This window comes from Hippoglossus hippoglossus, chromosome 5 (assembly GCF_009819705.1).
Source record: "Hippoglossus hippoglossus isolate fHipHip1 chromosome 5, fHipHip1.pri, whole genome shotgun sequence".
In the NCBI taxonomy this organism is placed as follows: Eukaryota; Metazoa; Chordata; class Actinopteri; order Pleuronectiformes; family Pleuronectidae; genus Hippoglossus; species Hippoglossus hippoglossus.
The window spans coordinates 30533800-30561385 of record NC_047155.1 but is presented as its reverse complement, the minus strand read 5'-3'; the positions used below and the strand labels follow the sequence as shown (position 1 = coordinate 30561385).

At 40.0% G+C, this 27586-nt stretch overlaps 1 protein-coding gene and 1 long non-coding RNA gene across 2 annotated transcripts in view; one reads left to right on the top strand and one right to left on the bottom strand.

Moving 5' to 3' along the window:
* Positions 1 to 23074, bottom strand: part of LOC117762283 — a 28394-nt gene extending 5320 nt beyond the window's left edge. The window contains exons 1-2 of the long non-coding RNA XR_004613989.1: positions 22868 to 23074; positions 3459 to 3468 (exon numbers count right to left, since the gene is read on the bottom strand). This is a non-coding gene — a long non-coding RNA (uncharacterized LOC117762283). The remainder of the gene's footprint in view (positions 1 to 3458; positions 3469 to 22867) is intronic.
* plekha6 (pleckstrin homology domain containing, family A member 6) overlaps positions 1 to 27586 on the top strand; it is a 141869-nt gene that overhangs the window by 78106 nt on the left and 36177 nt on the right. The window contains exons 11-15 of the mRNA XM_034586810.1: positions 4832 to 4885; positions 23474 to 23545; positions 24073 to 24153; positions 25579 to 25728; positions 26063 to 26158. Of these exons, the coding sequence (XP_034442701.1) occupies positions 4832 to 4885; positions 23474 to 23545; positions 24073 to 24153; positions 25579 to 25728; positions 26063 to 26158 (453 nt within the window). The remainder of the gene's footprint in view (positions 1 to 4831; positions 4886 to 23473; positions 23546 to 24072; positions 24154 to 25578; positions 25729 to 26062; positions 26159 to 27586) is intronic.

The following is a 27586-nucleotide window of genomic DNA, read 5'->3' as shown; positions in this document are numbered from 1 at the left end:
GTTGCAACAACTAGGCTCTCTTATCCTACTCATTTTGTTAATTTTACTGGAAAAAGCACTGCAAAAATACAGCAACTTTATTGAAATCCTTACAAAAAAGGTCTTGAACTTTGAAATAAATATTATAAATAATAATTATTAATAACTGATGGTGACAAGGACTTAGTTTCAGCGTACCTATATTTGAGGGAGGGCTGTATGGTGTATTTATGAATGTAAAAAAAAATTGTTTTAAAGATCTAGCAGCAAATGACAAACTAATAAAATGAATAGTTATTAGATGAGGAGCCTATAATCAAAATTATGCTGTTACTGTTTAAGGCAGGACACTGGCAAAAACATTTTTTTCTGGCTTCCATGTCCAAAACTACACATTTAGATTTGTTTGTTTATTAGTTTTACTACCCTCTGTCTGCATCTGTAGATTTCTCCTTAATTCACCAAACAAGCTAATCTGCATATTTAAAGGGATAGTTCATCAAGAGATGAAAATTCGCTCATATCTACTTACCACTATGCCGAAGGAGGGGTGGGTGAAGTGTTTGAGTCCACAAAACTCTTTTGGAAGAATCAGAATCCAATACAACTGAAGTAACTGGTGACCAAATCTTCCGACGTAATAAAGCAACAGAAAAAACATGACATGCCTCCATACTGCTCGTGTGGTGTCAGCCAAGTGACGGCAAGGCCCGTCATTCATTAAATGTCTTCTGATATCTTCTGAGGAGGTGCCTTCAATCCGCTAACTTAGCCACTTCTGGTTGACTTTTAGGCTTAAAACATGGTGTAAATGACACTGTTTCGAGTCGAATATGAATGTCAGGGCTTGTGGACGATCCTGTCCCACAGCTGGGACAGGAGCTGGAAGGTGGGAGGTGCTACCTGCCTTTCTGACGTCACTGTGATGACTGTGTGCTCACCACTGTGCAGGAGACATGGAGGGAGGGAGGGTAGAGATACAGCGGGTAAAATAAGTATTGAACACGTCACCATTTTTCTCAGTAAATATATTTCAAAAGGTGCTATGACATGACATTTTCACCAGATGTCAGTAACAACCAAACAAATAACTTCAGAAATTAAGTTATATGAAATAAAATGGAATGACACAGGGAAAAAGTATTGAACACATGAAGAAAGGGAGGTGCAAAAAGGCATGGAAAGCCAAGACACCAGCTGATATCTATCAGTAATTAGAAAGCAATCCTGCCCCTTGTCAGTGCAAATTAATATCAGCTGGTTTAGTCCCAACTGATGGCCTATAAAAAGGTGTCTCATTACCAAGGTGTCACACAAGAAACATCTCATGATGGGTAAAAGCAAATAGCTCTCTCAAGACCTTCGCAACCTTATTGTTGCAAAACATACTGATGGCATTGGTTACAGAAGGATTTCTAAACGTCTGAATGTTCCAGTGAGCACTGTTGGGGCCATAAACCGGAAGTGGAAAGAAAATCATTTCACCATAAACCGGCCACGACCAGGTGCTCCTCGCAAGATTTCTGACAGAGGAGTGAAAAGAATTATCAGAAGAGTTGTCCAAGAGCCAAGGACCACCTGTGGAGAGCTTCGGAAAGACCTGGAATTAGCAGGTACAATTGTTTCAAAGAAAACGATAAGTAATGCATTCAACCGCCATGGCCTGTATGCACGCTCACCACGCAAGACTCCATTGCTGAAGAAAAAGCATGTTGAAGCTCATTTAAAGTTTGCTGCACAACATTTAGACAAGCCTGTGAAATACTGGGAGAATATAGTCTGGTCAGATGAGACCAAAATTTAACTCTTTGGATGCCATAATACACACCATGTTTGGAGGTCAAATGGCAATGCATATCACCCCAAAAACACCATACCAACAGTGAAGTGTGGAGGTGGGAACATCATGGTGTGGGGCTGTTTTTCAGCATACGGCACTGGCAAACTTCATATAATTGAAGGAAGGATGAATGGAAAAATGTACCGAGACATTCTTGATAAAAATCTGCTGCCATCTACCAGGATGATGAAGATGAAATGAGGGTGGACATTTCAGCCAAAGACAATGATCCCAAACACACAGCCAAGGAAACTCTCAATTGGTTTCAGAGAAAGTAAATAAAGCTGCTAGAATGGCCCAGCCAATCACCTGACTTGAATCCAATAGAAAATCTATGGAAAGAACTAAAGATCAGAGTTCATAGAAGAGGCCCACGGAACCTTCAAGATTTGAAGACTGTTTGTGTGGAAGAATGGGCCAAAATCACACCTGAGCAATGCATTTCTCCATAAAGGAGGCGTCTGGAAGCTGTCATTACCAACAAAGGCTTTTGTACGAAGTATTAAATAAATTTCAGTAAGCGTGTTCAATACTTTTTCCCTGTGTCATTCCATTTTATTACACATAACTAAATTTCTGAACTTATTTGTTTGGTTTTCTTTGTATGTATGGATTACTTGGGTTGTTACCGACATCTGGTGAAAATTTCATGTCAATAGCACCTTTAGAAATATATTTACTGAGAAAAATGGTGACGTGTTCAATACTTATTTTACCTGCTGTATACTGATATATATATATATATGATATAGTCACTCATATTGTTATTTTTATACAGGGGATAGGATAAAAAGAGTTTTCAAACTAGGTGAGAACTGTTTTATTCTGAATAGAATATAATTTTTCTGTGATCAACATTAAAGAAGATATGCGCAGTCAAAGTCACAAATTTCCCCCAAAAGGTTAAAACTTTTTAAGCCCATACCTCCCTTTAAAAGATTCTGAGACACAGGAAAGGTTCCATGAGTTTCTCTTGTGACCAAATAATCATGACCAAAAAAAAGTATGTGTATATATATACACAGTGTGTGTATATATATATATATATATATATATATATATATAAATGGGTGGTTTGATAAAGTTATTAACAGACCATTTACTTTTAAATTAACAAAAACTTTCTTTCAACTTGAGTTAACATCACTTCATCTTCCTCACTGTGTCACTGCAGCGTCTCCTGATCCCTTCATATGTGAGGCAAGCCGCATGTCAGTGTGCGTGTATGTGTGGGTGAGATAACTCGCAGGGAAAATAAAACTTAAAATGGGTCAGATAGAGCATTAATGCCACTCATTAAAATCAGGTCTTCACCAAGACCACATGTAACTACCGGCATTGAAGCAATTAAAATGTCTCCAGCCGGCTCTCCCCCCCTCTCATGTCCCAGCTCACCAGTTGAGGCTGGGCAGCCATTGACCGCTATATGAGGCAAAACAATGAATTGGATGACTCCTTGTCTACACACAAGAGAAAAATTAGTTCAGGATACAGATAAGGGTGTTCCGATCAGGACTTTTGGGGCAGATTGTTTGGAATAGTATTGATCTCACAGAGTACAAACCTACATTGTACCCACATCACAGAGAAGCAGACCAGCAAAGACCACGATGCAGCCATAGTTTAATCAATACTACACATGTGCAACTCTCAACAGAGAGGAGAAGAGAAGCAAGGTGCTTCACTCATTAACTATTTCCACCATCAGCTCTGGGGAAAAAAAGAAATAGTACTCATCAAATAACTACCTAAGTTAGAGTACAAAAGTATTTACTGAAAAAAATGAAAAGTGAGCCATCTCCATTTCTTCTCATCTCTTTTGAGCGTTTCATTTCATGATTGACAACTGTTTGTTTTGCCTCATCTGATCGGCTCTACCATTTATAGAGATCCCCGATCAAACTAATTAGAGGCAATATCGGCCGATCAATCGGAGCACCCTTAGATACACCCTACATTGGCTCCACCAATTTCAATTCAATGGGGCAGTCTCAAGTGCAGAATTATAGGAGACAGGAACCACTTGACTGAAAGAGAACATTTTAGTTTTACCAGTATAAACAAACACATGTCCAGAGAGTTGCCCAGTTTTGGAAATGTGACCTCATGCCATTTAAGATACCTTGTGGAGCTTCTGACCACAGGTGAGACTGTTGACAATTCCTAGTAAGCATGTCACCGTTTTGTTTGCACCTCAATTTCAACCAGCATGGGGAGAGTGTACCAAGGCCGGGGCAGACACCTGGAGAGCAATGCACAACTCCACTGAGTCCGCTTACACTGATCATTTTGGGTCTTTTCATACATGTTTGGACCGTAAAAAAAGTTATTTTTACAGTTTCTACCAGTTCTTTCAGTAATTTATGTCTATCATTTGCGCTGCACACAGCCAAACCAAGCCAAGCCATCTCCTCCGGCTCTCCATACATTGTCTAAGTTCACAAATTCTACGTTTATACCCAGTCTGAGTTTACACGTGTCCAATCACACTGTTTGTGTGTGTGAGTGTGTGTCAGAGAGAGAGAGAGGGAAGTGTGCAGCGGAGTGTGTGTGTATGTGGCGCTCTTAGCTTTCCCTCAAGTTATGGGACTATCATACAGAAACTATGCAATTCTTTGATAGTAATTAACCGATTATAGTAATTAATTTGGCCTGGGACAAACGTGATCACTATAAGCGGCTTTCACTGTACTAGAATTTGGTAGGGAGGCAGACACGGCACGAAATTTGACGGAGGTGGGCGCCTAGCAATTCTCTAGGCAAGTAAAACCCTGAGTCATTAACATGTATTGTTGAGACATTAATGTGATGAAGAGGGAGAGGAGGAATGAGAGGTTCCATGTGTCATGTGTCCCCCGACAGTCTACCTGTAGACTTCCAATATGAGTAGCATGTTGGCTGTGGTGTTATGTTTTGCTTTGCTGCTGTCCTATCTGAAAGCTGTACAGTAGGTGTCTATGTGATTTACATGTGTGTCAATGTTGTACTGCTTGTGTGTACTGCTTGGCTCAGGAGGACATATTAGACCTTCAACTCCAACGTAACCTGGAATACCTAGATGAGCAGGTAGACACACACACACACACACACACAATTGTTGTGGACAATCTGCTGGTCAGTGGTCAACTCATCAGTGAAGAAAGTGTTCAGGAGCCCTTTGAGGTCTTATGCTGAAATATTTATTGAAGCTTGGCCAAGGAGAAAATCATAATTCATCGATACAACAACTGTGCATGATGTCCTCTCATATTCAGAAGTCTACTTTCCTGCAGTCACAATTTAAACCCCTACAGACAATTTAATCTATGGGTCAGCTAGTTCCTAAACAATCATGTATTTTCGAGCTCTGGATACAGTGTTGCCTGCTTACGCAGTCTCATATCTGCGGTGTCTAGGGAGTGAAGCCTTTGATCTTTCCCAAGCTCTCGCACTTCCCCAAACACGACAGCCAGCTGCACTCTGACCCAGGGAGAGGAGAGGAGACAGTGTCTCCGAAAATTCCATAACAATCGCCTGTTATTTATCATAACATTAATACTGATTACCATTACCTTTAACTATTACATTTTCAGACCACCAGGAGCACCCTCAGAACAGATCCGACATCATGCATTACGAAGATCATTCTCAACTCGGGCTGCGAGCAGCACTGCGCGGGCCCGAGCACTTGCGATCTCGGGACCTTATGTCACCGCAGGGGAGGGTGAACAGGGACCGGGCGAAACGGCTCCGTGTTGCGTGCGCTTTGTGCATCGCGGGAAGGATAAACGCTTCACTTCCGTCCGTCACGCAAGGCCGAACCACGCCCACCGATCATGCATCACGGTCCATGCCATCAAGTGAAGATCACATGGTGAAAATTTTATGTAAATCGAATTAAAGAAATAAAACGAGGCTTACTTCCTGTTGCCAGCACATGGCCCTATAACTATTATTATCACTACATACAGATTAATAGATCTGTTTAGGTCAAAAACACTCTTGTTTCTCTTCAGATCGTATAAATCTCTCACCTTTGCAACGTCTAAGACATCAAAGGAATCTATGACCACTGATACTGTGATTTTATACAGATACAACAACCTTCTGTTTTGATGGCGTATAATCAAACTTTGACGCCACAGTCACACCGTGTGATGAAAACTCAAAAATCAAGGTAGTTTTAATATCCATGTTGTTGAGATGACCCTCACCAAATTTGTATAAGACTATAAGCATACGACTACAATAAACACTGAAGTTTAAACTAATATGTTCCTCCCATACTTTACTTTTAGGAAAACATACCATCTCTCCATCCGGCCCTCGGTTCATCGCTTTACAAAAAACATTTCTTTCTCTACAAATTTGAAGTCTCTTTTTCACTGTCTCTAAAGTAATGTCATCCAGACGGGGACTCTGTACCCACTTATCAAAACCTTGATAATCATAGTACCTTGCAGCCAAACCGTTAGTTGCAGCAATGTCTGCTCTTACACATGTCTGGGGTGCTTAAATTACAGACCTTGTAGTCTTCTTCACTATCAGCTTGATTATTGAAACCATACATGAAAAGAGGAGGATGAGGAGGAGACTTGTGACAATAAGAGTAGTTAAGAATTTAACCAGCCCCTATGACCCAAAGATACCTGAAAAGTTCCCAAAACTGAAACCATGATTATCATGTTACTCTTTGATGCCTAGCTCCGTGTCATGTACCATGTCCAGGACGTCAGCTGTTGCGTCAGAGATGCAGGAACAACTTTCAGTAGCTATAAGTTTACAGGTTCCGCCTTGTGCCGTCAACAGGAGATCAAGTGCCATGCGGTTCTGTAAGGCCAGTGTTTTGACTTCCTGCAACTCTTTATTTTCGGCCAACATAGCTCTACACGAGGCATTAAGGTGACTCTCTAGGACTTTAGATAGAGACTTAAGTTCCTGCTAGGAAGCGTATATACCATACCAAGGTACAAGGAGCCTGGCTACTTCTTGAGCTGGTGTGATTTTTCCTTCTGTGTTTGTGTAGTATGGGATACAGCAAGGCTATTTCTGCAGACTCTACCTCTCTGGTCAAGCTAATTAGATATGCTAAATAGCTGAAATCATGCAACTCTTCATACGGCATGCAACGATAGGCCCGGTCTCCACAAACTAGATAGGCCCGGTCTCCACAAACTAGATAGGCCCGGTCTCCACAAACTAGATACACACTCTCAGGTAGCGGGGACTGCTTTAGAGTGGCATTTATTACAGTGTTACAGCTGCTCGTAAATCCTCATATCCTTTCCCTACTCCTCGGAAACACAAAGGAACATTTTGCAGCTCATGAATGGATACAGGGCACATGTAGGTTGAGCAATCACATTCAGATTTTTGCTCACTCTGCTAGGGCACTGAACAGTTACGCATCTGTATTTTAACTGACACTATGGATCAACGGTATTGAGAAAAAAGCACAACATAAATCCATGACTGTGTAGTGCGTGGAGCTGGATGGTAATGAAGCTAAAATTGAATTTGTGTCTGGCACAATCGCAGCTGTAGGCACTACTGTGTTATTAATAGCTTGCAAATCTTGCACAAACCTCCATTCATATGGGCTATTTGAACCAGCACACCTTGAACCAATAGAGATTGAATGACACCTTCAAGTCCTGCAATTGCTTTGTGAGGCAAATGGTATCATTGGTAGCTTAGTATCATGCTTGAGTGTGACTGTATGTGGCGGAGCCGAATCTACAAAAAAACCACATGATTTTAATGTCTAGCCCAAAAAATGGATGGAATCTCTTAAAGCTCTGTTGGCAACCCATACTGTGTTGGAGTGGGTGGCTTATGTACAACAAAAGTGCTTTGTAGGAACTGAGTGTGCTCACTTAAAGATACCATGTACAGTTGTTATTGTTTGAGGAGCTGGTACTGCTCCTCTCAATGTTTGGCACTGGGCCACCATTTTTTCAAGTTGCTGTGGTTCACAGCAAGGAGCAACTGCTACTGTGATGTGTGGAAATGAATCTTTAGCTTTAAACAATTCACGCTGTGTGTTAGATAGTTGGATTGGTATAGCACACCCCTGTGGAGCAACAAACAAACATTGCTCACTCTGCAACCCCTCTTGTTTATTCCAATACACATTAGCCAATTGTTTATATTGCTCTGAAGGGTTAAATCACTAGACGAAAAGCCGAATTTTCATCACTGCGAACGCTTGCAAACTCGCCTAATTCCTGGCAGTTAGTGCCCGTTTACAGGAGGCGAATTCCGCGTTCGCCCGTGACACAAACTGGCAGAAACGGGCAGAAACATACCCCCGGCATCGCGGTGGTGGGGGCTGGGGAGTGCCGCCGGGGAGTCGTGGAGCGAAGGTGTTATCTAATTAGCATATGAATCACAGCGCAATCCCTTGTGAAAACTTATCTCACTTCACCATTGGATGAAACCACTAAATTAATATATATTATTAATTATTAGTAAGCCTTTACCAAAAGCACTGCAGTTACTGAAGACTATACATTCATTCATGTGATGCTTGATGTTATATGTTGAACATATTGTAGAGGGAAAAAAACATTAACAACGTATATGTTGAGTCAAAGCTTTATTTACATACAGCACAAATAATGTACAAACACAACTGGCATAGCCAGAGAAAAACTAATCAGGTGATGCTTGAAATGTTTCATTGCCGCCTCTGGGTCATAAGTTATTTGTGGGACTCTGTCCGAATCTGCCCCAGTGTGTAGACATCTGTGGTGTGTAGCTGTGAGATTCAGTGTAGCTTCTAGTCTTGTGGCACACAGGTTGGTGAGCTCCTGGCTGTGGAAGGATGGATCCATGTCATCTGTCCCGCTTCAATCAGCTGTAAACACAATCAGTACAATTAGCACAGTTCAATGACAACATACACCTATACATGTAACTGAAAAATTATCTAATGAATCTAATCTTACCCTCTTTCTTCTCTGTCGACTCCTGAACTTCTCAATGCTGCTGCAAGAGCTGCAAGGTCCGGTTGGATGTACGGGAAATTCCTTCAGACTGGCTCATAGTACGTCTTAGTACGTCATAGTACAGGCAGCTGGAAAACAACATGAGTAACATGAGTATATTATTAATAAACGGAAATGGCCTCGCTACATCACTGTTGGAAGATCCACAATTACTAAACAGTTACTTACAGACAATAGCGTCATTTTCCACACTGCAAATCCGGACTTGCAGCTAGAGTCTCGGCCAAATGTGCAGTGACTGCCTCGTTGTGGGGGGGGGGGGGGGGCTCAGGCTGTGAAAACACAATGATGAAATGGATCAGATAAAGTAAACCTGGAGAAAATATTTTATACAGCACAGCGCGTCTCTTCTTTCATCTTACCCTCGCTCCGGTTCGTGGCGCCGGCCATTTGCCTCAGAGGTGTGAAGAGACTGGCAGTTTCCTATAAAATACAACCGGACAAAAAGTTAAGTTTATGAAAAAACTTAACGAGAACAAACTTTTAAGTTTAAGCAGTTCGTACATATTTAAACATGCACTAGTTCCGCTCAAGCACTCGATGCTCTCTTCTTCTTTTAGCAACTTTCTCGCTAATCCCACAGTTGTTAACACGCTATTCAGATCTAAGAGTTAGCTTAGCAGTTAGCAATGGCTTCTCTCTGTAGTTTAGCTCTTACCGTAATTTTGGGATTGTGCGCCCATCTTCTCCGCCTCGACTCGTCCACACTGGGCCCGCGGCTTTACTTCAGAATCAGAATCAGAAGTATTTATTGCCAAGTAGGTTTACACCTACCTGGAATTTGCCTTGGTATAGGTGCATACAAGGAACATAAAACATAAAAACACAATAAGTAATACACACATGAAAAAAAAATTAATAAATAAAAAGATATAAAAGATATATATAGAAAAAAAAATAAATAAATAAAGTAAATGCAAAATGCAAAACAGGAGTGCAATGAGAATGTGCAATGTTCAAAGTAATGTGTGTTAATGTAACACAGACTTGAGGTGTGGGGGCGGGATAAGAGTCCAAGTCAGGTGGGGGTCCCGGGCCTTGTTGATAAGGCCAACTGCAGCCGGGAAGAAGCTAGTCTTGTGGCGTGAGGTTTTGGTCCTGATGGACCGCAGCCTCCTGCCGGAGGGAAGTACCTCAAAGAGTTTGTGACCCGGGTGGGAAGGATCGGCCACAATCTTACCTGCACGCCTCAGGGTCCTAGAGGCAAACAGGTCCTGTAGAGATGGCAGATTGCAGCCAATCACCTTTTCAGCAGAACGGATGATACGATGAGTCTGCATCTTTCCAACGCAATCATCCTCTCCTCCAGGGAAACAGTGTCGTGTCGACTTTACACCAAAAACAGAGTCACTCGTCGGACCACGCAAAACACGAGCCGGTAGTTTCTTGTCTGCGGGAGACAGACACTTCATTCACGAGGCTGGATTGGACAAGCCCTCTACCGCGTTGACGTTAACGAGTGACGTGGCATGTAGCTGAGTGTGACGTTTTCAGAGTAAAACTTCACAAACGACCTTTTCACTTTTGAAGCAGCGGTTATAACAGTTTTTAAATTGTACTTTACATTTATATGGGATGAGTATGTGAGGACCAGTTTATTCTTTCTGGTGTTAAGTTAATGTATTTACATGATTCTTGCTGTTCTGTGTTTGTACCCTCATAGTTGAATGCACTTATTGTAAGTCGCTTTGGATAAAAGTGTCGAGTGTTTTAATGGAATACTGAAATAGTTTAATAACAACAATAGGACAATTGAAGTTAAAATTATGAGGCAATTTCAGCAGAGTCAACAGCTTAGTATGCCATGGACATGTGAATATGGTGCCGAGTTTGCCAGTATTTTGGGAGGACAAATGGTTGGAACTTTGACACGCGATGACACAACTGATATGCTTTATGTGAAGCATAGTGTTTTGGTGTCAGCAGAAAGACTTCTCTTAGAAAACTGTACAGTGGTGCCACTCTCTCCATTCCAACATATTATCTTGGATGAGCTTGACAGGCAAATGTTGAAATAAATTGCACTGTTTCAAATTTTTTTTATAGCATTGACCTTTGCTCATGGTATACGATGTAATTCATTGTAGCACACTTACTTACATAAGGGAAATCTATATAAGCTACAATTTCAGATTTTATATTTATTTTAAGCCTGGTGTACTTACCCCAGATATTTTAGTTGGTACCTTAGTTAGTACCTTTTAGAAAAAGGTGTTACCTCTGCACCACTGAGTTAAACTATCCTGATTTGCATTTGTAAAGCTCACAGCATTGTCATTTACATGTGAAAGCCTCCCCTAGGCCTAGGAGCAGGGGGGGTCACCTGACCAACATTCTCAGGCTTGTAAAACTGCCGGAAACTGGAACCCTGCGTCAATTCCCGGCAGTTCTCTGTGCTGCCTGCAGATTCCTGTGAACAGCTGTTAACCTGAAATTCCACTGAAATTTGCAGCGACACTAACTGACACAAATTCTTCTTTTCATGCTGTACAATGACAATGCAGGAGAGGCCTCATGGCAGACATAAATGTTGCGCATACTGGGGAAGCTTTAGCAATTTTTTAAATGTTGGATACTTAAAACTGGAAAGCATGTTAAAATCTGGCAATGTTCAACAATACAAACAGTCAATAGTCGATTGCAAAAATTGAAAAGCTTGAGCAGCCTTATTATCAGGGAGGGTTAAAAACAATCCATCTGGGTTATAATGAATGGTTTCCAAAGTAAATCTCTTCCCATGAGATTGAGTGGACTCTTATCATAAAATAATGCTGCACATCTGAAACTTCAACAGTGACTTTAGTTTTATGTGATAGGTGCTCTGTATTAGGTGTACATACATTCTCAGCAAATTTTACAGTGGAGATAGTTGTTCCACTATCTACCAAAATCTCAACAGTACTACCATTTATTTGAACTGGCATCATTGGATCGCTAGAGGGATCAGTAGAAAGATGAATTGTTGCTGCTTGAATGGGAAATGATTGCTCTGATCCTGTCTCCCCATGGCCTCCCTATGCTTGATTGTAATATGTGGGTTGCACATTAGCAGCCGATGGGGGTGGAGGTGGAAAAGCAGGATGGGCTGTCTGTGGGGGGGTCCGTTGTTTCACGACCCTCATTTGGGTCCAAGGCAGGCCCAAGCCAGCTCTAACTATATAAGCTTCACCAAAAAGGAAGCTTTTAAGCACAAATAACCCTCAACATAAAGAGAGTGACTACCTCCCGATACGAAACTGGGAGTTGATTCCACAAGAGAGGAGCTTGATAGCTTAAGGCTCTGGCTCCTACTCTACTTTTAGAGACTTTAGGGATGACAAGTAAGTCTGAATTCTGGGTGCACAGTGCTCTTGTGGGGTGATATGGTACTATGCGCTCTTTAAGGTATGATAGTGCCATATCATTAAGGGCTTTGTAGGAGGAGAATTTGAAATGATATTCTACATTTAAGAGGAAGCCAGTGTAGTGAAACTAATACAGGAGAAATGTAATCCCTTTTCTTGTCTGAACACATGGTGCAGTATTTTGGAAAAGCTGCAAAGTCTTTAAAGAATTACTGGTGGACCCTTATAAAAGGGAATTACAATAATCATGTCTGGAGGTAACGAAGGCATGGAGTTATTTGTCTGCATCGTTTTAAGACCGGACATGCCTGACTTTTGCAATGATACCTAGCTGAAAAAGGCAGCTTGAAATTTGCTCTGAAAGTGAATCAAAGAACAAATCCTGGTAAAACTGTTCTCCTTGAGAAAAATTGGTAATGCGTTAGATTACAGACCACAAAGTACAGTGCGAATACTCCAGAGGAATGGTTATTTTTGTACCAATGCTGTACTAGTACAGTATTTACCAAGAATAACATAAGTAATGTCTTTTCTTTTAATTTAATCATATGAGATTGCTAAATAAATAGTTTAAACAAAATTGAATGGAAAGAAAGACATTAAACAATAATGTAAATTCTCCAATGCATTTTATTGTTAACAAAACAATTCAAATGTTTTAACACAGCAATGAAAAAGCTTGTCAATCAAAAGACAAGTAAAGACACACAAAAATAAGCACAATTTGTGAGCTTCATAGACTTAGGGTAGTTGAGATAAAGTCCGTATGCTAGTCCAAACAGAATACACATAGCCTTTGACAGGTCATAACTTCTCCCACGATGATGATCTTCATTGAGGCTGAACTGAGATGCAGGGAAGTTGAGAACACAGTACCTTCATGCTCAACAAGGAGGATCCCAATATCAATATTGTGGAACGAGTCATCATCAAGAGTCCTTAATAAAGAGCACAATGACATCTCTCATTAAATAAATATCACAACTTTTTAGCAATGTAGCCGAAAAAGCTTGGAAAATGCTTTTGCTTTTGAAGTTTACTAGTGCACTGATTCTCAAACTATGGTACATGGCGGCTGCGTGTCAGTGAATCAGCGACCAACTTAAACCTACCGCCTCCACCCTGATTAAAACGGCTGACTTAAGAGTAGGGTGATACTGATTTTTAATGCCACGATGAGTCACCAAACCAGAAACGCAAAGGAATGCGCAATAGCGGATGCTAATGCCAAATCTAAAGCTAGCCCTGAGCCTAAGTCGGAGGAGGAGGATCACAGCTTGAGTACTGCAATCCTATCCGAGGTAAAAGCGTTCAGACAGGAGAACAATGATAAGCTTGAGGTTATAGCATCCGCTTTGTCTACTTTGGAACAATCTGTTGATAAAATTGGAGACCGTTTGACCGATGCAGAGACCCGGATTAACCAGGTGGAGGAAGGATCTGCCCGCTACACTCGCCTGCTGAGCTACCTGTTGCGAAGAAAGGCAACTGGAGGAGAGATGTGAGGAGCTAGAAAACTACACAAGGAGAAACAACTTGCGAGTCTATGGCATCAGCGAAGGCGCAGAGTCAGGGGACATGGATCATGACTTCTCGCCAACAATTCAAAAGAAAAGATGCGAGTATGCCGAGATCAAGAGACAACTGAGGGAGAGAAATATTAAGTTTCAAACTCCATATCCAGCCAAACTGAGAGTCCACCTGAAGGAGGGCATCAAGACATACAGCTCCGCATGGGAGGCAGCAGAGGCCTTACAGTCCATGGGAATAAAGTCATCAATCTCCAACTAAATAGAATCGGATGGCAGGTGGTCGGCACGAATGGACTGCGCAGAGGAGGAGGGATGACTCGCAGTCTTCTCCGGGATGTGGAGGCACTGCAAAAGGACACAGTAGTTCCTGAGTAAGATTGATGTTAGATACCATAAAGTGTTTCTGGTGACTCAATCTGATTAGTTGTGATTTATTCAGTCAACTTTAGTGATGGATTATTTTGATAAATCTGCTAACAAAATATTGTATTTCATTTTACTCATATATTACATATGTATATTATTGCATCTCATATATGGCACAAAAGTCGACTTAAAAAGTTTGTAGAACATTAAGGTGGAGGGAGGTTTATAAAAACATGCAGAGCTTTGCGTTTGCCAACACCATCGCGATGGCCCTTTGCCTACGACAAAGGTTTTTCCCTCAGAGCCAGGCTCAACTGGCTCGATCAAGGTCATATTTCAGACCTGGTGTTTGGAAGCCTCAAGAAGGGAAATTGAAATGTTCTTTAGTTATAGTTCCCTTTTTTATTCATCACAGTTCATTGTTACAGTGGAGGAATGGTCAAAGGTTTTAAGGCACAACAGTGAGAAAACAGGATTGAAGGGGGGGAAATTACATTATGCAGGGAATAAAAGTCACCTCATTTAATGTAAATGGAATGCATAGTCCAATAAAGAGGAGCAATATATTATCCAAATTAAAAAAAGAAAAGACCCATATTGCTTTCTTACAAGAAACCCACTTAAATGAAACTGAACATAAAAGACTAGGAAGATTCGGGTTCAAACATGTCTACTCGTCATGACATAAGTCTGGAAACAAAAGAGGAGTAGCAATCCTAATAAATAATTTTCTTACGTATGAGCACCTGTTGGAAAAAAAAGATTGGGAAGGGAGGTATGTACTGATCAGAGGAAAGCTAGAGGGTATAATGATTACTTTGTTAAATGTATATGCACCCCCAAATAGTGAATGGGACTTTTACAGGCAAATATTTGATATCATGGCCTCAGGAGCTGAAGGAATTCTAAAATGTGGTGGCCGATCTCAATATCAGACTGAATTAGAAACTTGATTCATCAAAACCAACTCTCAGACAAACTAAGACAAATAAGAAAATAAACACTATTATGCAGAAAATGGGATTATAGATGTGTGGAGAGATACAGTATCAACCCTGGAGGTTGGGACTATACCCATTTTTCTCATCCCCACTCTGTATACACCCGTATTGACTATTTTTAACGTATAATTCAGAAAGACATAGAATTGTTTGCTGTGATATAGGAAATATTGATATCCCGACCACAGTCCCATCTATCTCACTATTAATTTGAACCAAAAACATAGGTGTACAACATGGAAGTTGAACTCAAGTATACTTAGTAGCCCACAAATTAAAGTAGCACTGGAGGAGGAAATTCAGACCTATTTGGAGCTAAATGATACAGGTGGGGCCACCCATGCTATGGGGATGCACTTAAGGCTGTAATGAGAGGGAATATTATTGCACATTCAGCCCGTTTAAAAAATGAAGACAGGAAAGATTATATACATTACAACTAAAACTAAAGCAGTTACAAAGAGAACACAAAGACAGTACAGATTTGAAATTAAGATGGTTAGAAATGAGATTGATGAAATATACACACAGGAAATACAACAGAAACTTTTTTTTCTCAAACAGAAGTACTGGGAAGTCTGTGGCAAAGCTTACAAAATGATTAGCCTACAAATCAAAGAAAAAACAAGCAGACAGTGCTCTCTACAAAATAAAAAACCCAGAAACTAAAGAGACTGAATATAACCAAGAAAAAATTCGATGATTTACAGATAGACACTTTCTTACACTCGTTCCACCTACCAAAAGTTACAGAATGCCAAAATAATATTCTTAGTGCAGAGGTGACAATTACAGAAATTAATTTGGCTATCACAAGGCTGAAGGTAGGCAGCTCTACTGGCGCAGACTCAAGAATCAATCAAATCTTAATTGTATAGCCCATATTCACAAATCACAATTTGTCTCATAGGCCTTTAACAAGGTGTGACATCCTCTGCCCTTAACCCTCAACAAGAGTAAGGAAAAACTACTAAAAAACCCTTTTAACAGGGTAAAAAGAAGGTAGAAACCTCAGAGAGAGCCACATGTGAGGGATCCCTCTCCCAGGACGGACAGAAGTGCAATAGAGGCCATGTGTAATGGAGAACATCAGAAAGATGTTGTTATCATAGTCCATGGTCAGCAGCCACCATAATCATGATCCACCATCACGATCGGATGCTACCATAGTCCACAATCATGATCCACTGCCGCCATCAGGATCCACCATCAGCTGCCACCTCGATCGTGGTCCACCACCACTATCAGATGCCAACACAATACAGGATCCGCCATTATGATCACGATCAGCCAGCACGATACAGGATCCGCTATACAGGATCCGCCATTATGATCACGATCTCTGTTACGCGATCCACCATTATAGTCCACGAGGTGGCCGCAGCCGCGGCCCTGGATCTGCGGACGATAAGGCATAGGGATTCCGGGGAAGAAGTCAAGTCAGTAACATGTATTGATGAGATATTAATTTCTTTGATGTGATGAGGAAGGAGAAGCTGGGAAGAGAAGCTCTGTGTGTTATGTGTCCCCCGACATTCTAGACCTATAGCAGCATAACTAAGACCAGGTCCAAGACAAGCCTGGACCGGCTCTAACTATAAGCTTTATCGTAAAGGAAGGTTTTAAGCCTACTCTTAAACGTACAGATGGTGTCTGCCTCCCGAACTGAAAGTGGGAGATGATTCCACAGGAGAGGTGCTTGATAGCTGAAAGCTCTGGCTCCTACTCTACTTTTAGAGACTTTAGGGATGACAAGTAAGCCTGAATTCTGGGAGCGCAGTGCTCTAGTGGGTTGATAAGGTACTATCAGCTCTTTGAGGTATAATGGTGCCATATTATTAAGGGCCTTGAAAGTGAGGAGGAGAATTTTAATTCTAGATTTAACCGGAAGCCAGTGTAGTGAAGCTAATACAGGAGAAATGTGGTCTTTCTTTCTGGTTCTTGTCAGGACACGTGCTGCAGCATTTTGGACAAGCTGCAGTGTCTTTTACAACTTACTGCTGGAGCCTGATAATATGGAATTACAATAATCAAGTCTGAATGTAACAAAGCCTAGACTAGTTTTTCTGCATCTTTTTGAGAAAGGACATGTCTGATTTTTGAGATATTACGCAAGTGAAAGAAGGCGGTCCTAGAAATTAGTTTAAAGTGAGAATTAAAGGAAAAATCGGGATCGAAGATCACTCCCACGTTCCTGACTGTTTCATTTGAAGCAATGGCAATGTCGTCTAGCGCAGCTATATCATTAGATAATGTATCTCTAAGGTGTTTAGGGCCAAGTATTAGAAAAAGTTTTTGTGTCCTTGAGACATGCTTGGAGTTTAGTTAATCAATTACACTGTTCTGGTTTTATTGATAAGTATAACTGGCTGTCATCTGCATAGCAGTGGAAATTTTCCGAGTGTGTCCTGATAATGTTTCCTAGTGGAAGACTAAATGTAGACTACAGAATATTCACATCTATCATAGCAAGGAGGCTTGAAAAATGTTTGCCGGATTTTATCCATCTCGACCAAACTGGCTTTATTAAGGGGAGACAAACACAGGATAACATTAGAAGAAAATTACATATAATACGACAAGTCACAGAAAATAAGACCCAATCAGTCCTGATTAGTTTAGACGCCCAAAAGGAATTTGATTCTGTAAGCTGGAAATTTCTTTATAAAGTTCTCCACAAATTTGGATTTCATGAGAAGTTCATAACAATGATTCAAACATTATACGACAAACCAACAGGAAGACTTAAAGTAAATGGTGACCTTAGACAAGGATGTGCTGTTTCTCCTCTGTTATTTGCCATATTTATTGAGCCCTTAATTCAATGGATCCGCCAGAACCAAAATATACAAGGTATTTCAACCTTCGGGTGGGAACAAAAATTGGCATTATTTGCGGATGATGTTTTGATATATTTAGAATTAGAACAACCCACCCAATCCCTACCCTAAGAATTTGGCTTGATGTCTGGCTATAAATTAAATGTATCGAAGACACAAGTCCTCACCTTAAAATTATACTCCTACCAAGGATATTATCCAAAAATATTGCCTAAAATGGGAAGCTGACTCAATAAAATATTTGGGGGTGTACTCACCAAAAAACCTGGCAAATCTGTTTAACATTAATTTTGGACCTTTTACCTCTAAACTAAAGGCTGATATAAGGAGGTGGTGTTAGCCCTTTCCTAAATTTAACTTCAAGAATTGATTCAGTCAAAATAAATATTTTGCCACGATTATTGTACCTTTTCCAAACATTACCTCTGGTAGTGATGACCCAGCAATTTTTGGAATGGGACAAACTCATTTCCAGAAATATATGGAATGGCAGAAAGCCAAGGATTAAATATAAAACCTTACAACTTAAGAAAGAGCACGGGGAAATGGGGCTTCCATGCTTACTAGAGTATTACTATGCAGCCCAGCTGAGACACCTTGCATGCTGGTGCAACCGAGCTTCTTGGCTAGGTGGACGGAACTAGCAATGGCAGACAAGATCCCACTTCAATCAATTATGTCTGATTAAACACTAATCAAACATCTATTGGATAGAACAAATCCTTTTTTGAACTTTTCCCTAAAGATTTGGAAGGAAACTCAAAAACTGTGCAATATACAGAAAATAGCTAAATTATTAAGGTGGTGTGCCTTTGATAGAGACTTTCCCCCCAATGTGATTGATAAGTGATTTGGTACACAGGCAAGAAAAGGGGTGACAGCTTACTGTACTCTGATAGACAAGGGGTCTCTAAAGAGTTTCCAGTCTATGAGAGAAAAATATCAATTTGACCAACAAGATTTCTACAGATTCCTCCAAATGCGGCATTATTTTAGAACAATCATGAAGGACATTGACTTGGAAGATTTAAAAGATGAATTAATGAAAATCTTTATATCTGCATACAAATCTGAGTCCACTACTAAAATTATTTCAAGGACATACAATTCTTTATTGAATAGAATAGAAAATCAGAAGAGGCATTATATATTAAGGAAAAATGGGATATGGAAAGTGTCAGAGCTCTTTCTGGGGAGGAGTGGCATACAATTTGCAAAATACAGTGGAAAACTACAAGTTCCCTTGTTCTGAGAGAATTCAGTTGGAAGAGTTTGGTTCTATTCTTCATTACTCCTCTGCAAAAGGAAGACAGGACGAGTAACTTAGACTATATTTTGGTCCTGCCCTATACTTTCCACCTATTGGAAGAATAGATATCCCTTATAGATTTGATGTTATATATCTAGGAAATACCCCACAAAGGCTGTGTTCCCTGGATAGATCCCTTATGGTAATTCTGTTGGCTGCAGGTAAAAAAGGCAATAACCTGCAATTGGCTAAAGCCCCAAGCTCCCTCGACTTAGGACTGGATAGACATTGTTCATAAATATATACGATGGAGAAACAAACATACTGTCTCAGACGACGTCAAGACATATTTAACAGTACATGGTTAAGGTGGATCAAATTCATCAGGCCCCTGAGATAGGACTTTACATAAGATACTGTATATTGATGTAACTTGGATATGACCATTCATCCCAGTTGTTTTGCTTTATGTTGTACATAGTTAATGTTTTGTATCAGAAATGGACACATAATATATGACTAAAAAGGAAAATATGAAAACTTCATCATGATTATGTTAACATATTTGTATTAGTTTTATTTTACTTTATGGGCAATGATACAACACCTAGAAGGGTAAACACATTCCTTTTACCCATTTTAACTACAATTGAGGTGCTTGCTGCTGATGTACCTATTATATTATTCTATTATTTCATTTACTTATTTAACTTATTTTTATTTATTTGTTACCCCCCCACACACACTTAACGATGCAGGCACTGGGATCTCTGGAACGCTGGAAAAATAATTTAATAACACCTATTGCTCGGCAGGTTAGGAGGGGCGCTCGCTCCGTGTGCGTCTAGTGTGCGCACCGTGGCTCGTTCAGTGGAGCCCGTGTATGCCGCCTGGCTCTCTGGCCGGAGCGAGATGGAGAGAGAAAGACGGAAGGAAAAAGAGAGAGAGATAAGCCTGAGAGAAATGGTGAACTTGACGGGGTAGGCACTGGGATCTCTGGAACGCTGGAAAAATAATTTTATATCATCAAATACTCTGCGAGTGAGTGGAATGGAGAGGTGTGCTCGCTCGCTCCATGTGTCCTAATTACGGGCGGGCCAGTTAAGATAGACATATATTTTATCGCGGGCCGTTTAGAATTGTACCGCGGGCCGGGTGTGGCGCGATCGTTTTTCAGCGGCCGCACTTTGTGGCTCGTGCCGGGCGAGGCTCACGGTAGCTGGGTCGCTTTTTGTTTAAACCTTCCTCTTGCGTGAACTGTCTGTAGCTGAATAGGTTAGGCCTACGCTACTGTATTTTAATGTTGGTCATAACAATGGTACTTGATGAAACTAATATTTTATGAGGTGGTACATGGTGTAAAAAGTTTGAGAACCACTGCACTAGTGTAATTATCTAACAGTTTGAGCTCAGCAAAAGACCACCTTTCCAGCCTCAGTGGATTGGGGTACTCAGAGAAGAGGAATATTTTGGCAGATTGGAAACCACCATTTTCACCTGAAAGTGGCACAATATCTTATTCTTTTATTGTATGTATACAACTATGCCCATATGGTTTAACAAATGATTGTACAAGTTCATCATTAAGCCTTCATGACACTTTTAGATACGCTTACATAAAGAAAGAACTGTGTCACCAATAATAATGAGAAGGCCTCTGAGTACCAGTGTATGGATATCAGCTCTGTCGTCTTTTAGAGAGTAAAATGACACTAGTTAGATAGCTATAGTGACAAGAAAGGAATGGTTTAATGAAAGCTGAAACAACCAAGCACAATTTGGATTGAATAGCTGCCGAACATTCCCTCTCTTGGATCAAATTATTTGAATACGACTGTGCCCATCAATGTTTTCATAGAATTTCTGCTTGAGGTTCTTGCCCCAAATCCTGTTGAGCTCCAAGTACACCTGAAAAAAAACTGATTGTGTCTGCATCTCAATACCACCCTGCAGCTCTACAATCACAGTCATTTCATGTTAAAATTGTGAGCAGTACATTAAATAGCCTCATTGTTTTATCCACAAACAACTAAAATGATTAATATCCAACCCAACAATAACTTCTGCAAAACTCTACTTACCCCTTTATAACCAAGTCCTTTGAATAGTTAAATGAAACTGATAATGCAATGTGTGCAACCATTCACAGTGCACATTTTGAATCGGTATGAACAGCGAGCATGACCCCAACATATTCTAACGCTATGTTCAGCGTTTAGCTCACTTTTCCCAGAGAGTTATCCACAATTTTTTCTTTTACGTACACACCATTTTATTTGGTGTAATTTTATCTAAAACTGCTTTTTTTATTTCTTTATTTCTTAACTTAAAGTTAACATTTTGCTGTCGGCAGCCGGCAGAGAATTGATAGCACATTGACACAAGCTTATGCTGTCAGTGGACCATATTTTTGTTGTCCCAGAGAGCTGTCTGAAAAATAGTTGATTTGGTCAAACACACTCACTGTTACACTTGGTGTTGATGCTTCCATACTCTCCCACCTCTCAGGAGGTCAAGTTCTCCTGTCAGACGCAGCAGCCATGGACTCCTGTCTAAGTGCCCCTGAGCAAGGCACCTTACTCCCCTAACATCTGCTCCCCAGGCGCTTTCCATAGCTGCCCACTGCTCCATGTGGTTACTGTGGAACACGGATGGGTTAAAAGCAGAGGGTCAATTTCCCCATTGCATGTAGTGCTTGAGTGTGCTTGATTGAGGGACAATAAAGGAATCTTAATCGTAATCCTCATACAGGTCATACAGGACAAAAATTCTAATAAGCCCCTCCCCTCCCTTACAGAAAAGCAACATGTTAAATGAATAGTTCACCCAAAAATGATAATTCACTCATTATCTACTCACCCCTATGCCGATGGAGGGGCGGTTGAAGTGTTTGAGTCCACAAAACAATTCTGGAGTTTCAGGGGTAAACAGTGTAGCTGGCAGGTAGCAGCCGAATCCAATACAATTGAAGATAGTAGAGACGTGAAAAAACACAAAAACAAAAACATAACATGCCTCCATACTGCTACTGTGGTGTAATCCAAGTGTCCGGGAAGCCCCGATAATCATATTCGACTCCAAACGAGGTCATTTACACCATGTTTTAATGCCTAAATGTCCGCGGATATCTTCCGGCGAGGTGCATTCAGGGACCGTCTGAAATATTATCGTCCGCTAGTTTAGCGACTTCTGGTGGACTTTTAGGTGTAAAATGAAATGACCTCGTTTTGAGTCGAATATGAATGTAGGGGCTTGCAGACACTTGGATGACACCACACGAGCCTTAAGGTCCACCAGAAGTGGCTAAGATAGCGGACGTTATTATTTATGACGGTCCCTGAATGCACCTCGTCCGAAGATATCAGCAGACACTGTTTACCCCTAAAACTCCAAAAGTGTTTTGTGGACTCAAAACACTTCACCCACCCCTCCATCGGCATAGTGGTGAACAGATAATGAGTGAATTATCATTTTTGGGTGAACTATTCCTTTAAGTTACCTCTGCTTAACATGATCATTAACACTGTATGTTACAGCTGAATAATACAAACAACTAATTTGTTTTAGTAATGACTCGATGTTTTTACAAAACAAGACAGAATAATTAATGACCACTAAAAACGTTTATTTCAAATAAAATCCGGGTTTAGGCCAAGAGCCTATGTGACAGTTACACATGAGGTAACATGCAGGTATCCAATATCAATATGCCAAGGTGTTGTTTAACACCAGGTTGAAGGTAATGTCAAAGTAAATTAATCACCTTCCATCCACTAGAGAAAACATGACAACTGATTAATAGTTCATTGCAACATAATTATTTATTTGCTGGCTTTGAAGTTTAATATTGATCTTGATGACAATAATCCATCAATTAATTTACCTTCCATTATGCTACAAAGTGTTTATCCTAATCATTGCTGCAAATACCCTTATATTTCTTATGTTCTCCATTACACGCGGCATCTATTGCACTTCTGTCCGTCCTGGGAGAGGGATCCCTCACATGTGGCTCTCTCTGAGGTTTCTACATTCTTTTTACCCTGTTAAAAGGGTTTGTCCTTACTCTTGTTGAGGGTTAAGGGCAGAGGATGTCACACCTTGTTAAAGCCCTATGAGACAAGTTGTGATTTGTGAATATGGGCTATACAAATAAAATTTGATTGATTGATTGATGACTTTCTGAATGAAGTTTCACATTCCTCACACGAAAAAACTGACTATATACACAGAATATTTGTTTTTCTCTATTGGATCATTAAGTGTTTGTACTGTTTGATTGACGATGATGATGATGATTATTAGCTTGTTTCTGTATCCTTTGTTTTTACAGGTGCCTCTTTTCCATGATGTCTACAGCAGAGAGTTACATCCCACACTGAAGCTCAATGAGATTGAAACCAGTGTAAGACTTTTAACACTACATGCACATTATAAACATACAAAAAGACTTACATCCAGATCTTTCACAATTTGTAACACTTCATGTCCAGAGGAATGTGAAAGTTCATGTTTAAATGTTTTGATCTGCAGTCTAGGCAATTTACAATTGTTTACAAATTAAAAAGTTTGCGGTTGGCCTTTTACTGTTGCAACATAAAAGTGCCCCTGTATACATAGACAGCCCCATAATGACATGGTTTTCCAAGTTCAATTTGTGCAAAATTGATACCTGAACTCCAGCCACTACATTTGGTATGACCTGGAGCACTGACCGTGGGCCAGAACTTATTACCCAGTATCAGGGCACACAAAGAATAATTTTGGCCTGTCAAATAGGGGTGTTAGAATCCAGTGTCCATATACTCTGAGCCTCTACTCTCAGCATATACTCATGTAGACCCTTTATTGTGCTCTTTCATTCTGTCTTATGTTTTCTCTCTGGTTTCTGCAACATAATGTGGTTACCACCTGCTGTCCTGTCTGACACAGAAACTCTTGGGTCGACTGTGTGAGCAGAATCGAATATTGAAAGACCATAAGGCTGTTGTCCACAGACTGAGAATGGACAAGGTACTTAATTTTCATCACAATATTGTACCATTTTTTCAATCTAGGTAAACTATATTATTCCACAAGGGGAAATTAATGTGCTCATACACGTCTCAATTAATACATATAGGCACACCATACATGCACACACAATCATATACACCCACACACAATATATTAGCAATAGGCCTACTAACAATATAAAATGTGCAAAAAGAGATGAGATGCCTCATATAAGATATACAATCTAAAAGAGCAATAAGTATATACCATATACAGCAGCATATACAATATACAATCGAAATGTTCATCTAGACATACCAAATCCAATATTATATAAAATGTACCTCACATAGCCTCATGTATGATATACAGAAAATAGACAACAGTATACACAAAAAGAGCAGCCTACAATAAGTTCACAATCTAAATAAGCATACCTAATATAAGTACGCATCTATCTCTCATTTAGCAATCTGATTAGATGTAGGGCCAAATTATTTGCTGTACCTTGATGTTTTAAATTTTCTGCTGCAGAATTCTGCCGTTTGACCTGCTATTCCCTCTGAATTTGAGGTGGAGAGGATGAGTAGGATCCTTGAGGATCTGATCCGCCTTTTTTAAAATAAGGTCATCATACAGCTGTGCCGCAGACACCTGATCAACCTCAATGAACCTGCCCGCTGTCTTAATCATGTGCTGCAGTTTGGCGTGATCTTGAGCCAGGCCGAAGGACAGAACGCTCTGCAGTACAGCTTTGTAGAACATCTGGAGCATGTGATGGTCTACGCTCAAATCATTCAGTTTCCCAAGAAAGAACATCCTCTGTTGCAGTCTTTTAGACTTGCAGTGCGCATTCTTAAAATTTTAAGTGATAATAAATTTTAGACACACTCAACTAATTCACCCTCAATCCTGGAAGGAATTATTCCAAATCAATGACCATCGCTTTCGTTATCTAAACATGGACATCGAGAAAATTATCCGAGCACCACTGAATAAAACCCAGAATTTCCCTCTCAAAACCCTATGCTGATAAATTGTGCCTGACCACTGCTGTGTCATCCGCGTATTTAAAATATGTATGAGCTGGTGCAGATGCTTGACAGTTATTGGAATACAGAGTCTATAATATGGGGGACAAAATGCACCCTTTCGGGGGGCACCGGTGTTAACTATTTTAACTGATGACGTAGCAGAATTGAATGTAATTTGCTGTTAAGAAATTATTAATCCACAAAATAATCCTGGAATTTGCACACCAACAGGTACGATGGTATTGCAACCCAAATCGACAAACACAATTTTTACCAGGCTCTGGACCTGTTCAAGTTTTAATACATGCTTTGTGTTGTAGTATAAGAGTATTATTATTATTATTATTATAGCCTATGTGAGGATATATACTCTTTGATCACTAAAATAAAAACACTTCACTGTTTTCAGGACAGCCTAGAAGAAGTGCTGGTTGCAACTCATCGGGAGATCGAGCTGTACCATAACCAGCCTTTGGCCATGGAAAAGCTACAGTTCAAAAAAGAAACCCTGCAGAGCCAGCTCATCAACATTAGAGGGGAGCTCTCACAGGCCTCCAGTGTAAGACAGTGTATCACACATTTAGGATGTTGTGTGTAATCCAGACAAACACACACGCCTCAACATGTTTTAACATGTGTCTAGTTAAATCACACTATGTAGAACTTTGTAAAATTAATTTTTTACCCAAATAATCTGGACTAAATATCTAAACAGAGCTTATTTTTGGGCTCCCTTACCTATGCATACAGAGTGGGGGACAATGTCATTTTGTCATTATGTGACTCGTCCAGTGCTTGAACAAGAGCTTGGTTGTAAGAAAATTGCATGATTTATGTAAACCACAGATTAACAATTCCCTTACTATGGCTGCATTTGTGTGTACCTCTCTCAGGCTCTAACCACCACTCTCATGGAGTTTGAAGCATTAGAGGATGAGGCCAACGCTATCCATGGAGATCTATGGGAGCAGCTTAATGCAGGAGGACAGGTAAAAATTCATGCTATTATCACCCCTGTAAAACATTACTGTACAAATTAATAAACACCCTTGAAGTAGGCATCATCAGCCTACATTGAAACAATGTAGACAGTTCAAATTTAGATACTTCAATTACTTAATCAGTCTCCAAAAAAAAGCTCATAAAAAGCTGATTTCCAGTTCAGTGGATCTCTATCCACTTTTCAAGGAAACACAGTTGCAATTAATGAAAATATAAATATAATATTTACCAATATATTTACCTACTACCAATATATTTGCCTACTATCATGGGTTAAATATGACTAATAATAAAACAGTGATGCACAGTGGTCAAGGAAACACCTAAGTCACAGCTGGGGCAATTAGCAATGATGTAAGTGGGGCATTAGTTCAGAGGCTTTGGTTAAAATTTTTAACTTATAATTCTTTAAACCACATTAACCGAGTCATTAACAGTAGAAATATTTGTCTCAGCCTGCTTGGGTCTACTTAGATGTGGTAAAAAGAAACAATAATTACCACCCTGCAGTGGTATGTCTCTGCCAAACAGTGCATTTTCAGTCTACATAATATTTGTTTCCAGACTTGTTTCACCACTAAAAAAAACAAATCAATTAATCTTCTGTCAAAGTGATAAAGATTTCACAATATTCCCTAAAGGCAGACTTAAGATATTGTATTCAAGATTCCAAAAACATGTATTGTGAGGCCCAAATCTTATGAGGTCATTCTTGAGTCCAAGTTAATGCTTGTGCCAGATCTAAACAAATTACCTTTGGGTTTTGCTGATACATCACTTTCACAAGAACATGAGGTCACCATTGGGACCTTGACCACAACAATTTAAGCATTTCATCTTTGAGTCCAACTGAATATTAGGAAGAAATTCACTCAAGGCCTTCTTGAGATATCTTATTAACAAGAATGGGGTGGATGGAAGGACGGACTGACAACCTGAAAGCATAATGCCTCTGGCCACTGGCTGTCACTGGCACAGAGGCATAAAAAGTATAGGAAGGTGAATCTACATTTTTTATTAGAAAACAGGCTTTTGGGAATGATTGAGATTATTAATTCACTTCAATTTTATTTGTATAGCGCCAAATCATAATAAACATTATCTTAAGGCACATAGAAGGTGTAGACCTTAAAAATGTATAAAGAAACCCAACAGTTCACACAATGAGCAAGATCTATGGCAATTATGGACAGACAAAACTCCTTCATTAACTAGAAATGATTTTATCTTGGAATTCCATGAATCTCAATTTTTTTTCTGAATTGTTAAATCTTTCTGATATGCTATCTGGTGCCAAACATTTCTGAAAAACCTGTTTCTCAGCAGTACTTTTTCCCCCCAGCAAGAATAAACAGCCAGCCATTTATCCATTTATATTAAATTGACTAAACTTGAGGCGGCGTATAGCTCACCTG